General features: G+C 40.5%; 1 protein-coding gene across 4 annotated transcripts in view; it reads left to right on the forward strand.

The window, feature by feature from the left end:
* Positions 1-16,979, forward strand: part of LOC140392537 (guanine nucleotide-binding protein G(I)/G(S)/G(T) subunit beta-1) — a 99,834-nt gene extending 82,855 nt beyond the window's left edge. For all 4 annotated transcript variants that reach the window (XM_072477813.1, XM_072477811.1, XM_072477810.1 and 1 more), the window contains 5 exons: positions 646-712; positions 1,281-1,482; positions 6,369-6,585; positions 7,292-7,405; positions 14,994-16,979. In XM_072477813.1, coding sequence (XP_072333914.1) covers positions 646-712; positions 1,281-1,482; positions 6,369-6,585; positions 7,292-7,398 — 593 coding nt within the window. In that variant the 3' untranslated portion in view covers positions 7,399-7,405; positions 14,994-16,979. The remainder of the gene's footprint in view (positions 1-645; positions 713-1,280; positions 1,483-6,368; positions 6,586-7,291; positions 7,406-14,993) is intronic.
* The last annotated feature ends 381 nt before the right edge of the window (positions 16,980-17,360 follow it).

Consider the following 17,360-nt stretch of genomic DNA (forward strand, 5'->3'; position numbering starts at 1 on the left):
CATAATCACGATCACCTATCACTGACATCACCATTGTGTGCTGGAGTATGAATTTGGCACCCACTTCGCCCGTAGGCACATGCACGCTGCTGCTGATGTGTGCCCGTTGAATGCACAGTGCCTGCATGCTCACCCCACTTGTCACTTCGCACCCTGCCCCACTTGCTGCTTGGCTCGTTGGCTCACTGTCCCGCTCCCAACCCTTGGCTGCTTTGCCTGCCACCCCCATCACTGTCTACCAGCAGGGCAGCAAACAGGAGGAAGACAGTGAGGGATTGAGAGTGGGGTGAGCGAAGCCGTGGACAAATTGCAGTTCCAATCCCAGGATTTTTAACTGGTGTTTTGGGGTTCAGTTTTCTGTGAAAATAGAAGTCCTTAACCATGGTGAAAATAACCTTTTATTGATGCTGCATTTGTTTTGATATCTTTACGTTGGTCAGTAATATGAATGGTCCAATTCTTCAATGGACACATCTACCTGTGGTGCCAGTGACGCCAAGGCAATGCAACTGCATGTCCCATGAAAGCTATTTTTAACTTGTCTAGGCTAAAGGAGGAGGGCTATTTAAATGAGTACAGATTTTGGCCCTGTTATTTTATACCTGCAATTTTAATGATTTCTGCTTTAACTATTCTTAATTACAGGTTATCTGTCCTGTTGTCGCTTCCTGGATGATAATCAAATTATAACCAGTTCAGGAGACACCACTTGGTGAGTGTTCAGATCATCTGCCAATATCATCAGATTATTTTACAAATGTGGTTTGAGAGTGTGCTGTCAAGTGAGCAGTTCAGGGTGCTGAATGCACATTGGGCACAATGTTGAAAATGTTGTCTTTTGAAATATTAAATCTTGCTTCGTGATTGCAGTAGGTATTAGTTGCCTCTTACTTGACTCATCGAGTTGGTGGGAGAAATTGAAATGTTTAGTCAGCCATGAGCATGGAACAAAATGATCAGCTATAGTAAGTTGGTCTTGTGCAGTTTTATATAAAAATCTGATTATTTGATTCAAAGCTGTGGGGGGGGGGAATTGGGAGGATATGTTTGACCCTTTATATTTCTGTTTAATTTAACCCTGCTGCAGAACTTGTGATTTTGTTTAAATTGACGGCCGTTTAAGTTTAATTGCACCCAGTGCGATGCTTGGGTTAAAGCAGATTTAAACACAACTTGAAATGTTACAATTGCTCAGATGAAATGGTTGAGATTGTTGAAATGCTCATTCAAAGCATTCTTTTTGCATCTAAGCTACTTTGTACATTTTTTTCTCTCACCAGTGCTCTTTGGGACATTGAAACTGGGCAGCAAACAACTACATTCACTGGTCATACTGGGGATGTCATGAGCCTTTCTCTTGGCCCTGACACAAGGCTTTTTGTCTCTGGTGCTTGTGATGCCTCAGGCAAACTTTGGGACATACGAGATGGCATGTGCCGACAGACTTTCACTGGACATGAGTCTGACATTAATGCCATTTGTGTAAGTTCAGTTTTATCTTTTTGTGGGTTTGTGTGTGACAGGAGTGATGCTGTTTTAATCATTAGTCAGTCAAAACCAAACAATATTGTTTGAGCCTTCCCGCTAGCTTATTAAGATAATTGTGTGACCATTATTTACATTCTATTTAGTTCCTGTCTCCATTTCCAAAGTAAATAAATGCTACTAAAAAAAATTGAGAATTCTTTGAGCTTAAAATAACACTGCTATTCAGAATCTCATATCAAATTATACATAATTATATATATTTATATATTATCTATATTTATATGATTTTTTAAAAAAGTTCCTAGGCACAGAAAAGGTAACTGATATTTTATTGTTTATGGGTTGTGGGCATCGCTGACGAGGCCAGCATTTATTTTCCATCCCTGATTGCCCTTGGGAAGGTGGTGGTGAGCTGCCTTCTTGAACCGCTGCAGTCCATGTGGTATGGGTAGACCCACAGTGCTGATGTGGAGGAAGGTCCAGGATTTTGCCCCAACGACATTGAAGGAGCCATAGGACGGTGTGTGGCTTGGAGGGGAACTTGCTGGCGTGTGGGAACACCATCAGCTGCTTCCCTTGTCCTTCTGGGTGGAAGAGGTCACGGGTTTGGAAGGTGCTGTCAAAGGAGCCTTGATGATTTACTGTAGTGCATCTTGTAGATGTTACACATTTGCCACTGTGCATCGGTAGTGGGAAGGAGTGAATGTTTTAGGAGACGAGGTTAAGGTGCCATCAAACTGTAATATCCTGGATGCGGTGAACCATGAGTGCTGTTGAAGCTACACTCCTCAAGGGCAGCGCAATGGTTAGCACTGCTGCCTCACGGTGCCGGGGACCCGGGTTCGATCCTGGCCCCGGGTCACTGTCCGTGTGGAGTTTGCACATTCTCCCTGTGTCTGCGTGGGTCTCACCCCCACAACCCAAATGTGTGCAGGGTAGGTGAATTGGCCACGCTAAATTGCTCCTTAATTGGAGAAAAAAAGAATTGGGTACTCTAAATTTATTTATTTTTAAAAGAAGCTACACTCATCCACCAAGTAGGGAGCATTCCATTACCCTGCTGACTTGTGCCTATTTGAATGTTTAAAATTACTAAGAGAAAATGTACTGCATCAAACAACTTTTTCTGATTCAAACAAAGTTAGAGCAGATATTTGTTCAAACATGCTTTTACTTCTATTTTGCATTCAAAGTTTGAAATTGAATCGTTACCCAGAAATGCTCATTTTCATGCTCCTTTAAATCACTTGAAGACAGCTTGGTGATTTGTTTGCGCAAAGCTCTGAAAGGCAGAAACATAGGAGCAAATGTAGGCCATTTGGCCCTTCAAGTCTTCTCCACCATCCTACTAGATCACAGCCGATCTACCACAATGCCATTTTCCCCACACTATCCCTATATCCCTTGAAATATATCAATCTCTGTCTTGAATATACTCGCTGTCTGAGCCTCGACAGCCTGCTGGGGTAGAGAATTTCAAAGGTTCACTGCCCTGTGAGTGAAGAAATGTTTCCTTATTTCAATCCTGAATAACCTATCACTTCTGAGACTTTCCCGTGTATCTCGAACCCCCAGGTAGGGGAAACATGCCTTTTGCACCTACCCCGTTAAGGCCTGTAAGAATTTTGTATGCTTCAATGAGATCACCTCTCATTCTTAACTCTAGAGAATATAGGCCCAGATTCTTCAATACTATGCTAGAGTAGAGACTAATATTGTTTTGCACCGATTTAGCCTTGGCATACTAAATAATAGGCCATCTGCAGTCACCTGGCTCTGGGGGAAAGCTCTGCTGATGAGTTTTGTGCATATTCAGCTGCTTGAGCGTTTTCATCATTCCGCAGTTTGGGGTCAGCTGCCACTTAAAGCCCACAATGCTCATCCATTTTATTTGTTACCGAAGACGTCATTAATTTCAGGAAGGCAAGAGCCAAGAAATACAATACTATTCTAACAGACTCATGGCCGACCTACCACATTCTACTCTCCATGAATTACGGTCATCGAAAACTCTACCGACTGTCCTCTAACTTTCATCAAATATTCACCCATGACCAATGAGACCACTGAACTACACTTTCCAATTGAACAAGGTTTCTACTTTAAAATTCTCACCTGTTTTCAAATCTCTCCATGGCTATATCTCTCCATCTTTAATCTCTTCCAGCCCTAAAACTCCCAAATATCTGCACTCTTCTTGAGCACGCTTGATTTTAATCACACTCCATCTTTGGCTGTACCTTCAGCTTCCTGGGCCCTAAGCTCTGGAATTCCCCCCCGAAACCACTTCATCTAGCTAGCTCTCTTCCCTCCTTTAAGGTGCACCTTAAAATCAAACTCTTGACCAAGCTTTTGGTTATCTACCCTAATATCTCCTGTGGCTCAGTGTGATATTTTGTTTTATAATGCCTCTGAAGCACAAAGGTGCTAAATAAATAAAAATTGTTTTAAGTTTGTGTATGTGTGTGTACATGTTTTAAATGCCTGAGTGTACATGTTTTTTAAAAAAAAAACATTTTATTAAAGTATTTGTAATTTTATAATAACAAGAGAAAATAAAGCAAATCCAAATATAAACATTGTAGATACATCATTTTCATCCCTAACAAGTCCCTCCTACCCTTAACAGAAAATAGCCTAACTTCCACTTCTCTTCCCCACCCCCCCATTAGATTATTGCCTCTGCTGGCAGTTAATTTTCCCCAAAGAAGTCAATAAACGGCTACCACCTCTGGACGAACCCTAGCATTGACGCTCTTAGGGCAGACTTGATTTTCTCAAGAAACCCAGCCATGTCGCTAACCCAGGTCTCTGATTTTGGGGGCTTCGAGTCTCTCCACGCTAGCAATATCCGTCTCCGGGCTACCAAGGAGGCAAAGGCCAAGACGTCAGCCTCTCTCGCCCCCTGGACTCTCGGATCTTCCGACACTCCAAAAATTGTCACCTCTGGACTCCGCACCACCCGTGTTTTTTGCACCGTGGACATGACATCTGCAAAACACTGCCAGAATCCCCAAAGCTTCAGGCATGCCCAAAACATATGGCCCCCCCGTACACCTCGCACACCCCGGTAAACTACCTTAAATTATATCAGGCTAAGTCTGTAACATGATGAGGACGTGTTAACTCTGCTCAAAGCATCCGCCCACAGCCCCGCCACTATCTCTCTCCCGAGCTCATCTTCCCACTTGTCCTTTAGCCCCTCTATCTGAGTTTCCTTCGACTCCATAAGCTCATTGTAAATGTCCAGTACCTTCCCCTCTTCCCCCCCCCTTCTGGAAACTTCCCTGTCCTGTATTCCCCGTGGCAGTAGGAGCGGAAAGGTCTAAACCTGCCTTCGCAAAAAATTCCATACCTGCAGATACCTGAATCCATTTTCTGCTGGCAGTTCAAACTTCTCTTCTGAATCCTTCAAACAAGGTAAGCTCCCACCTATGATTAAATCCCCCATCCTCTCAGTCCCTGCTCTCTGCCATCTACGAACGCCCCCCCCCGCCCCCCCCCCCATCCAGCCTTCCCAGTACAAACCGATGATTGTTGCAAATCGGGGCCCAGACCGATGCTCCCTCCACTCCCATATGTTTCCTCCACTGCCCCCAGACTCTCAGAGCCGCCACTACCACTGGGCTTGTGGAGTACCAGACCGGCGAGAACGGCGGAGGTGCCGTTATCAATGCCCCCAGACTTGTGTCCTTGCATGATGCCGCCTCCACTCGCTCCCACACCCCGACCCCCCCCCAAACTACCCACCTCCTAATCATGGCTATATTTGCCGCCCAGTAATAGTTGCTAAAGTTCGGCAGCGCCAACCCACCCTCCCCTCGACTACACTCCAGCAACACTTTCTTCCCTCGCCCACACAGCCCAAAATCACCTTGTTTAACCGTTTAAAAAAGGCCCTATGTGTGTACATTTTAGATGCCTGTGTGTTATGGGCCAGGGTTTAGAGAACCCCAGAGTGTATCATGAAGTTCACCTGATCCACAACTTTTAATAAATTGTGGTACGGGGAGCACACGGCCCACTATACAGGTGTGGTAGAGCAGAAATGGAAAAAAATTTATTTTTAAAAAGCAAAACAATGTTCATTCTATAAACTCAAGTTAAACTTTTTAAAAAACATGCAGTGAACATCTTAGCAACCATTAATTCACATACAACCCACAAAGAATACAACACTAAGTAATGCTTACGCTGTCCTTTTAACATCCAGAAGACTTACAAAAGAAACACCTTTTAACAGAAGCACATCAGGTTAAAGTCACGACTGAAAACATTTATAATTCTGAATTCACCAAATGATCAAGAGATAGTCAAAGTACAGATGCTCTGTCTGGCTTCAGCTCCAACACTGAAAACAAAACTAAAACACACCCTGCAGCAAACAGCCTAAAACAAAGTAAAAAGCTGACAGACAGCCCAGCTCCACCCACTGTCTGACATCACTGCAGTAGTAAACCCCCATTTCTTAAAGGTACTCTCACTACAGATATTTATATACACACCCATTTCTTAAAGGTGCTCCTACGCGACAGTGTGTACATGTTTTAGATGCCTGTGTGCGTACATGTTTTAAATGCCTGTGTAAATGTTTTAAATGCCTGTGTTTGTACATGCATGTTTTAAATGCCTGCGTGTACATACATGGTGCCGAACAGGCGCCGGAATATGGCGACTCGGGGCTTTTCACAGTAACTTCATTTGAAGTGTACTTGTGACAAACAGCACTTTTCATTTCACATGTTTTAAATGCGTCTGTGTGTGCGTACATGTTTTAAATGTGTGTGTACGTACATGTTTTAAATGCCTGTGTGTACATGTTTTAAATGCCTGTGTGTGTGTGTGTACGTACATGTTTAATGTGCTCTATTGTCTTTCAGTTCTTCCCTAATGGAAATGCATTTGCAACTGGTTCAGATGATGCCACCTGCAGGCTGTTTGATGTGCGTGCTGATCAGGAATTGATGGTGTATTCCCATGACAACATCATTTGTGGCATTACATCTGTAGCATTCTCCAAGAGTGGCCGGCTCCTGCTAGCTGGCTATGATGACTTCAACTGCAATGTCTGGGATACTCTGAAAGCTGATCGTGCTGGTACTGCATACATTTCCACCTAAATTATGCCTTTTTTGATGATTATAAACCTATTTCCTGTGCAAAGTAGATTTCAAAAAGTAAATCAGTCTTGCTGCTGATTTTTTTGTGTTGCTATGAATTGTAAGAAACTGCTAGCATCATTTCCACAAACAGAAATAAAATGTTACAATCAGAATTATCATAGAATTTACAGTGCAGAAGGGGGCCATTTGGCCCTTGGAAAATGCACTCTATATAAGCCCACACCTCCACCCTATCCCAGTAACCCCACCTAACCTTTTTGGACACTAAGGGTAATTTAGCATGGCCAATCCACCTAACAGCATGTCTTTGGACTGTGGGTGGAAACCGGAGCACCCGGAGGAAACCCGCGCAGACACTGGGAGAGCGTGCAGACTCCGCACAGACAGTAACCCAAGCCGGGAATCGAACCCTGGTGCTGTGAAGCAACTGTGCTAACCACTCTGCTACCATGCCGACCCATGTTAGCTGAAATGTGTTCATTATTTTTGTAATGGCAGCAAACATATCACCTAATTTCTTTTCAAATAAAGCACCGAGGATACATGAGCAGAGATCGAAAGTTGGACTGCGTAGTGTTTAATCAAATTAGCCCTAAATCACAATTAATAAATGAGAAGAATCGTTAGGTTTGTAGTATTTTCCACACCTGCTGAACGATTTATCCCTATTACTATTTCAGGTGTTCTGGCTGGCCATGATAATCGTGTGAGCTGCCTAGGTGTTACTGATGATGGCATGGCAGTTGCAACAGGATCTTGGGATAGTTTTCTGAAGATCTGGAACTAAATCTTAGGTTGGTTGAGCAGTTTTGGTCTGCAGCTAAGTATGACCCAACACAGTAAGCTCTCTCTTTGCAGTAGGCTCAATTGGTGTGAAAGATCAGTTTGATTGTAAAAACAAGTTGTGGTCTTACTGGAAGAAAATACAATGTGTATTTACAGATCACAGTAAGCTGAAAAAGTGTCATTGACAGTTTCTAATCGCTATTGCCCTTTTCCCTGCATCGATTATGCAGTCTTTGTGAGCTTATTCTGCACAATTTCTCTTATTACTTTATGAAGAGAATTCTGCAAATGAGTAGTGGTGCAGTTCGTCGATGATACTGTGGAGATTCCTAGAATATTTTCTTATTGGCCTCCTTGAGTATGATTTTAATAAAAACCCAGAACGTATACTGGTTCACTCTCTCTTTTCTGATTAATAAAGTTTACTTTTTTTCATTCTTTGTGAAGAGAAGCATTTGCTGCCAAATCTCAATGCGCAAACATGAAAGAAAGGAAATCTGTTTCTTACAGTGTAACTTTTCAGGTTTCCATATAAGCAATTGAGAAGGAAAAGGAAATATCTCAACACAAAACCTGGCTGCAGCTTCTGGAGTGAAAGTTCATGCTATTTCTAAAAAGGTTTCTACAATGCTGTAATTCCACATGTTGGGCTGAATAAGATATAGTGTTCCCTGATGTATTCTGGATCTGATTTTATAAAGCAAACCTGTGAAGAGTGACTAATTTGTTAAAGGGCACGTTATCAATTTTTTCTTGGGCTACCGTATTTTGCTTGTATTATTAGTGTACAACATGTTACAACACCACGGGCACTGCATCCTTCATTCCGCAGCATAACTTATTTGGGTCATTGGGGAATCACCTTTTGGTATCCAAGCTTCTGGAAAATCATCGAGTAAGACCCACAGTGGTTCTCGCCCTGGTCATAACTTTGCTCTTCAAGTCACTCCACCTAGCAATTGGCCTTCAAGAATGAGTGTTTTCCGAATTAAAGACAGTGCTGTGATTTGCGGAGTTACTGCACTAACTTCAAGCTGCTATCCATCACTGTTAGCAGTATTTAATCTGCCTTTCGACAGGGCAGATCACAAACTCTGAAGGTATCTCCTAAGTTTCATTTGAGTGAAGGAATTGATAAGATAGTACAGTACTCGCCAAATTAAACAATGAGCAATGGTGCAGTACTCACCAAATTAAACAATGAGCAATGGTGCAGTACTCACCAAATTATACAATGAGCAATAGTGCAGTACTCACCAAATTAAACAATGAGCAATAGTACAGTACTCACCAAATTAAACAATGAGCGATAGTACAGTACTCACCAAATTAAACAAGGAGCAATGGTGCAGTACTCACCAAATTAAACTGAGCAATGGCACAGTACTCACCAAATTAAACAATGAGCGATGGCGCAGTACTCACCAAATTAAACAATGAGCAATAGTACAGTACTCACCAAATTAAACAATGAGCAATGGTGCAGTACTCACCAAATTAAACAATGAGCAATGGCACAGTACTCACCAAATTAAACAATGAACGATAGTACAGTACTCACCAAATTAAACAATGAGCAATGGTGCAGTACTCACCAAATTAAACAATGAGCGATAGTACAGTACTCGCCAAATTATACAATGAGCAATAGTGCAGTACTCACCAAATTAAACAATGAGCGATAGTACAGTACTCACCAAATTAAACTGAGCAATGGTGCAGTACTCACCAAATTAAACTGAGCAATGGCACAGTACTCACCAAATTAAACAATGAGCAATGGTGCAGTACTCACCAAATTAAACAATGAGCGATAGTGCAGTACTCACCAAATTAAACTGAGCAATGGTGCAGTACTCACCAAATTAAACAATGAGCAATGGTGCAGTACTCACCAAATTAAACAATGAGCGATAGTACAGTACCCACCAAATTAAACAATGAGCAATGGTGCAGTACTCACCAAATTAAACAACGAGCAATGGTGCAGTACTCACCAAATTAAACAATGAGCAATGGCACAGTACTCACCAAATTAAACAATGAGTGATAGTACAGTACTCACCAAATTAAACAATGAGCAATGGTGCAGTACTCACCAAATTAAACAATGAGCGATGGTGCAGTACTCACCAAATTAAACAATGAGCGATGGCGCAGTACTCACCAAATTAAACAACGAGCAATGGTGCAGTACTCACCAAATTAAACAATGAGCAATGGTGCAGTACTCACCAAATTAAACAATGAGCAATGGTGCAGTACTCACCAAATTAAACAACGAGCAATGGTGCAGTACTCACCAAATTATACAATGAGCAATGGTGCAGTACTCACCAAATTAAACTGAGCAATGGTGCAGTACTCACCAAATTAAACAATGAGCGATGGTACAGTACTCACCAAATTATACAAGGAGCAATAGTACAGTACTCACCAAATTAAACAATGAGCGATAGTACAGTACTCCCAAATTAAACAATGAGCAATGGTACAGTACTCACCAAATTAAACAACGAGCAATGGTGCAGTACTCACCAAATTAAACAACGAGCAATGGTGCAGTACTCACCAAATTAAACAATGAGCAATGGTGCAGTACTCACCAAATTATACAATGAGCAATGGTGCAGTACTCACCAAATTAAACAATGAGCAATAGTACAGTACTCACCAAATTAAACAATGAGCGATGGCGCAGTACTCACCAAATTAAACAATGAGCAATGGCACAGTACTCACCAAATTAAACTGAGCAATGGCACAGTACTCACCAAATTAAACAATGAGCAATGGCGCAGTACTCACCAAATTAAACTGAGCAATGGCACAGTACTCACCAAATTAAACAATGAGCAATGGCGCAGTACTCACCAAATTAAACTGAGCAATGGCACAGTACTCACCAAATTAAACTGAGCAATGGCACAGTACTCACCAAATTAAACAATGAGCAATGGCGCAGTACTCACCAAATTAAACAATGAGCGATAGTACAGTACTCACCAAATTAAACAATGAGCGATAGTACAGTACTCACCAAATTAAACAATGAGCGATAGTACAGTACTCACCAAATTAAACAATGAGCGATGGCGCAGTACTCACCAAATTAAACAATGAGCAATGGTACAGTACTCACCAAATTAAACAATGAGCAATGGTGCAGTACTCACCAAATTATACAAGGAGCAATGGTGCAGTACTCACCAAATTAAACAATGAGCAATGGTGCAGTACTCACCAAATTATACAAGGAGCAATGGTGCAGTACTCACCAAATTATACAATGAGCGATAGCACAGTACTCACCAAATTATACAATGAGCAATAGTACAGTACTCACCAAATTAAACAATGAGCGATAGTACAGTACTCACCAAATTAAACAATGAGCGATAGTACAGTACTCACCAAATGCACTAACTTCAAGCTGCTATCCATCACTGTTAGCAGTATTTAATCTGCCTTTCGACAGGGCAGATCACAAACTCTGAAGGTATCTCCTAAGTTTCATTTGAGTGAAGGAATTGTCATTTTACCTGCTGCCCAGCAATTGAAAATTAGGCATAATTTCCAGATATTTGCAGAACACCAAGTTGCAGTTGATTTAGCCCCTGTAGGACAAGGCAAGCTGGTGACATTTTCATGTATTTGTTCCACAAACAATTTCCCCAGAACCTTGGAAGCTACAGGGTGTTCCTATCATTTAGTGACAAAAAAAGATGGGCTTCTTTTGCTTGAAGATTATAGAATACAAAAATAAAATTGCTTATAATTGCAAAAATTACCTAATCGATTAAATGGCCCTCTTTGTATTTGGAATCTTTTTGGAATATTCCACGTGTTTTGAGTATAAAAACACGGTATGAACTAAGGTGTTTAACGTGAGGAGTAATACCATGGATTAGCAACCCAATTTGTAAAGCAGGCAATCAAATCATAACGTTCTGACCAATGTGCTGTTGCGTTGCCTTATTTACATCAAATGCCAGGACATAGTGTTGACGTTCAGTCAGAAAGTGCTCATTTCCAATTTCTGCCTAAACAATGAGCAATAGTACAGTACTCACCAAATTAAACAATGAGCGATGGCGCAGTACTCACCAAATTAAACAATGAGCAATAGTACAGTACTCACCAAATTAAACAATGAGCGATAGTACAGTACTCACCAAATTAAACAATGAGCGATGGCGCAGTACTCACCAAATTAAACAATGAGCGATAGTACAGTACTCACCAAATTAAACAATGAGCAATGGTGCAGTACTCACCAAATTAAACAATGAGCAATGGTGCAGTACTCACCAAATTAAACAATGAGCAATGGCTCAGTACTCACCAAATTAAACAATGAGCGATAGTACAGTACTCACCAAATTAAACAATGAGCAATGGTGCAGTACTCACCAAATTAAACAATGAGCGATAGTGCAGTACTCACCAAATTAAACAATGAGCAATGGTGCAGTACTCACCAAATTATACAATGAGCAATAGTGCAGTACTCACCAAATTAAACAATGAGCAATGGCACAGTACTCATCAAATTAAACAATGAGCGATAGTACAGTACTCACCAAATTAAATAATGAGCAATGGTGCAGTACTCACCAAATTAAACAATGAGCAATGGTGCAGTACTCACCAAATTATACAATGAGCAATAGTGCAGTACTCACCAAATTAAACAATGAGCAATAGTACAGTACTCACCAAATTAAACAATGAGCGATAGTACAGTACTCACCAAATTAAACAATGAGCAATGGTGCAGTACTCACCGAATTAAACAATGAGCGATAGTACAGTACTCACCAAATTAAACAATGAGCGATAGTACAGTACTCACCAAATTAAACAATGCGCGATGGTGCAGTACTCACCAAATTATACAAGGAGCAATAGTACAGTACTCACCAAATTAAACAATGAGCGATAGTACAGTACTCACCAAATTAAACAATGAGCGATAGTACAGTACTCACCAAATTATACAATGAGCAATGGTACAGTACTCACCAAATTAAACAATGAGCGATAGTACAGTACTCACCAAATTAAACAATGCGCGATGGTGCAGTACTCACCAAATTAAACAATGAGCAATGGTGCAGTACTCACCAAATTAAACAATGAGCGATAGTACAGTACTCGCCAAATTAAATAATGAGCAATGGTGCAGTTCTCACCAAATTAAACAATGAGCAATGGTGCAGTACTCACCAAATTATACAATGAGCAATAGTGCAGTACTCACCAAATTAAACAATGAGCAATAGTACAGTACTCACCAAATTAAACAATGAGCGATAGTACAGTACTCACCAAATTAAACTGAGCAATGGTGCAGTACTCACCAAATTAAACTGAGCAATGGTGCAGTACTCACCAAATTAAACAATGAGCGATAGTACAGTACTCGCCAAATTAAACAATGAGCAATGGTGCAGTACTCACCAAATTAAACAATGAGCAATGGTGCAGTACTCACCAAATTATACAATGAGCAATAGTGCAGTACTCACCAAATTAAACAATGAGCAATAGTACAGTACTCACCAAATTAAACAATGAGCAATAGTACAGTACTCACCAAATTAAACAATGAGCAATGGCGCAGTACTCACCAAATTAAACAATGAGCGATGGCGCAGTACTCACCAAATTAAACAATGAGCGATAGTACAGTACTCACCAAATTAAACAATGAGCGATGGCGCAGTACTCACCAAATTAAACAATGAGCGATAGTACAGTACTCACCAAATTAAACAATGAGCAATGGTACAGTACTCACCAAATTAAACCAGGAGCAATGGTGCAGTACTCACCAAATTAAACAATGAGCGATAGTACAGTACTCACCAAATTAAACAATGAGCGATGGTGCAGTACTCGCCAAATTATACAATGAGCAATGGTGCAGTACTCACCAAATTAAACAACGAGCAATGGTGCAGTACTCACCAAATTATACAAGGAGCAATGGTGCAGTACTCACCAAATTAAACAATGAGCAATGGTGCAGTACTCACCAAATTAAACAATGAGCAATGGCGCAGTACTCACCCAATTAAACAATGAGCGATGGTGCAGTACTCACCAAATTAAACAACGAGCAATGGTGCAGTACTCACCAAATTAAACAATGAGCAATGGTGCAGTACTCACCAAATTAAACAATGAGCAATGGTGCAGTACTCACCAAATTAAACAATGAGCAATGGTGCAGTACTCACCAAATTAAACAATGAGCAATGGTGCAGTACTCACCAAATTAAACAATGAGCAATGGTGCAGTACTCACCAAATTATACAAGGAGCAATGGTGCAGTACTCACCAAATTATACAATGAGCGATAGCACAGTACTCACCAAATTATACAATGAGCAATAGTACAGTACTCACCAAATTAAACAATGAGCAATGGTACAGTACTCACCAAATTAAACAATGAGCAATGGTGCAGTACTCACTAAATTATACAAGGAGCAATGGTGCAGTACTCACCAAATTAAACAATGAGCAATGGTGCAGTACTCACCAAATAATACAAGAAGCAATAGTACAGTACTCACCAAATTAAACATTGAGCAATAGTACAGTACTCGCCAAATTAAACAATGAGCGATAGTACAGTACTCACCAAATTAAACAATGAGCAATGGTGCAGTACTCACCAAATTAAACAATGAGCAATGGTGCAGTACTCACCAAATTAAACAATGAGCGATAGTACAGTACTCACCAAATTAAACAAGGAGCAATGGTGCAGTACTCCCCAAATTATACAAGGAGCAATGGTACAGTACTCACCAAATTATACAAGGAGCAATGGTGCAGTACTCCCCAAATTATACAAGGAGCAATGGTGCAGTACTCACTAAATTATACAAGGAGCAATGGTGCAGTACTCACCAAATTATACAAGAAGCAATAGTACAGTACTCACCAAATTAAACATTGAGCAATAGTACAGTACTCACCAAATTAAACAATGAGCGATAGTACAGTACTCACCAAATTAAACAATGAGCGATAGTACAGTACTCACCAAATTATACAAGGAGCAATGGTGCAGTACTCCCCAAATTATACAAGGAGCAATGGTGCCGTACTCACCAAATTATACAATGAGCGATAGTACAGTACTCACCAAATTAAACAATGAGCAATGGTGCAGTACTCACCAAATTAAACAATGAGCAATGGTGCAGTACTCACCAAATTAAACAATGAGCAATGGTGCAGTACTCACCAAATTAAACAATGAGCAATGGTGCAGTACTCACCAAATTATACAATGAGCGATCGTACAGTACTCACCAAATTAAACAATGAGCAATGGTGCAGTACTCACCAAATTAAACAATGAGCAATGGTGCAGTACTCACCAAATTAAACAATGAGCAATGGTGCAGTGCTCCCAAATTAAACAATGAGCAATGGTGCAGTACTCACCAAATTATACAAGGAGCAATGGTGCAGTACTCACCAAATTATACAATGAGCAATGGTGCAGTACTCACCAAATTAAACAAGGAGCAATGGTACAGTACTCACTAAATTTAATTTATTTTGCTTTCCAGATTGCAGACGGACTCCATGGTGACTGGAAGACTATTCCACATTCAATGACATTGCATATCCGATCCACTGATACTGACTTGGACACCCCCAACTTCAAAGGGCAAAATGTACTTTTAACCTTTGCTATAATGAAGAGCACAATGTTAGGCATCTTTAAATGGAAGATTCTGTGGTATAAAAATGAGAATGCGCATTCCTTTTGGGACCATTATTTTGTTTCTGTCTTGAGAAAACACTATCATCCCACAAAATGTAACTATGAAATAAACTTGGTAATCATGAATCAACAGCTAATTTCTCAGTAGTTTAAAATCTTAGATCCATGAAGGTTTGCTGTCAGTTAAGGGTTGCAAGCTCAGTTTTAACACACATCTCAATTTTAAGTTGTGTTTTTAGCTAAGGAATTTGCTGGTATGAAATTTATCTGCTAACCAAGGGAGTCCTAGACCAGCATCATTCTGGTTTGTCAATGACTGTAAATTAGTCCCAAAGCTATCTTTTTGGTCTTGTCCTGTCACGGACCTTCTGTTGCACAAATATTGCGTTTAAAATGTGTTGGAACTAAAGTAGCCAAGCACACAGTCCTGGTAATGAATGCTTGTTTTTTAAAAAAATAATGTTATATTTTCCCCCTTCACCTTTGTGGGTAATATAGAAAAATTAAAACTCCCCAAAGAATTTTAAACTGGTGGGTTTCTCAGTGAAGTTGTTCGGGGTTCTCTCTGCCCATACTAACTGAAGATTCCTGCTTGTAGCAGCCGCAGGTGTCCTGTGCTTGGATTTGGTCATTGTGTGTATCAAATGATGTAAGTCAATGTTGAAAATAATGATCTTGAGGTTTCTAAGTTAATTTTTTTGGGAGGTTTTTTTTGTTTTTCCTTTTGCCATGGGAGGGTTTACTCTTATAGAAGCATGCTGTAGAATTGCAAAAAGTGCTTATGGAATTAAGTCAGTAGATGTTCTTTTAAGACACACCTGTTAAATTGTAACCATTGCAGCTGTAATCATGGCTACTCTGTGCATAATCAATGAAGAATTTTTTTTAAAGCTATGCACTTTCTGGAGTAGCGCGCTCACAACAGACTTGGCCTGTTCAAATTATCTTCACCTTGAATGATTCTTAAGGAAACAAACCATCCTGTTTATACATTAAAAATTGAAATTCTTTATGTAGAAAGCTTCATGTTAGAATCATTTTCTAGAACAGGTTTCTGGCTTTCTGATCTTGCTGAGTTGAACAGCAGATGTTTTCTGCACCATACTGTAAACAGAAGTGCTCTTTACTAGCATTAGTGGCTTTCTCATTCTGTTTCTGCAAACCTGTACAGATGTGCTGTAATTGTGTGTAGGCCTGGACTGGCGACTCTTCCCATTAATTCTCTAGGTCTTTCCTCACTCCTTTCCTTTTGCCTTTTGTATTTAATTTTGAAGTCGGTGTACTACAAGAAAGCTGGATGCAAGATAGATAACTATATTAAAATGTATTCTTATTTAAGATGTAATAAAGCAGTTTGACATGAGGTATGTCTCGACTGGTTACTTTTATGATATGTTTCCGTAGGCTTGCAGAAGCAAGATTGTCCACCATTAATTGAAAATTTCAAAAGCCCCCGACACTGAATCAGAAGAAATTTGGTAATATCTAGTTCCCATTCCTGGCCTGCTTTCAGCTGTTTGATGGGGCACAGGCAACACTCCGCAGATAGCTTCAGCACTGCATGGGAGGGCATGCTGCACCCAACTAAAGTAGGGTAATGGAAGGTAGCACAGCCAGCACACACCAGGCATTAATTTACCAGCACAACATACACCAAAACACCACTGCCCAAAAGCTGTCCCCAGTGTTGCCTTCTGACTCTTTTGCAAGGCTTACTTGCTACTGCACAATATCATGTACACTGTACTTGTTTTTTGCATGCTATGAATGTAATGTATGATTTCTAGCTCGAGAAAAATTGGCCTAATAAAACTAATACTAACCTTAACCTGTCAGTGTCAGAAATTCTACCATTTCTTTCTCTCATGCAATGGCTTGTAATTGTTTTGTATGTTGTCAACGTTTATTTGCTCCCTTTCTCTCCTGGAAACTGGCGATTCCTGCTGAAATGTGATTGTTTTTTAAAATACATTTAGAGTACCCAATTATTTTTTTCCAATTAAGGGGCAATTTAGCGTGGCCAATTCTCCTACTCTGTACATCTTTTTGGGTCGTGGGGATGAGACCCACGCAGACACTGGGAGAATGTGCAGAATCCACACGGACAGTGTCCTGAGATCGAACCCGGGTCCTCGGTGCCGTGAAGCAGCAGTGCTAACCACTGCGCCATCGTGCTGCCCCTGAAATGTGATTTTGTTGTAGCCTTCAC

This window comes from Scyliorhinus torazame, chromosome 16 (assembly GCF_047496885.1).
Source record: "Scyliorhinus torazame isolate Kashiwa2021f chromosome 16, sScyTor2.1, whole genome shotgun sequence".
NCBI classification, from domain to species: domain Eukaryota; kingdom Metazoa; phylum Chordata; class Chondrichthyes; order Carcharhiniformes; family Scyliorhinidae; genus Scyliorhinus; species Scyliorhinus torazame.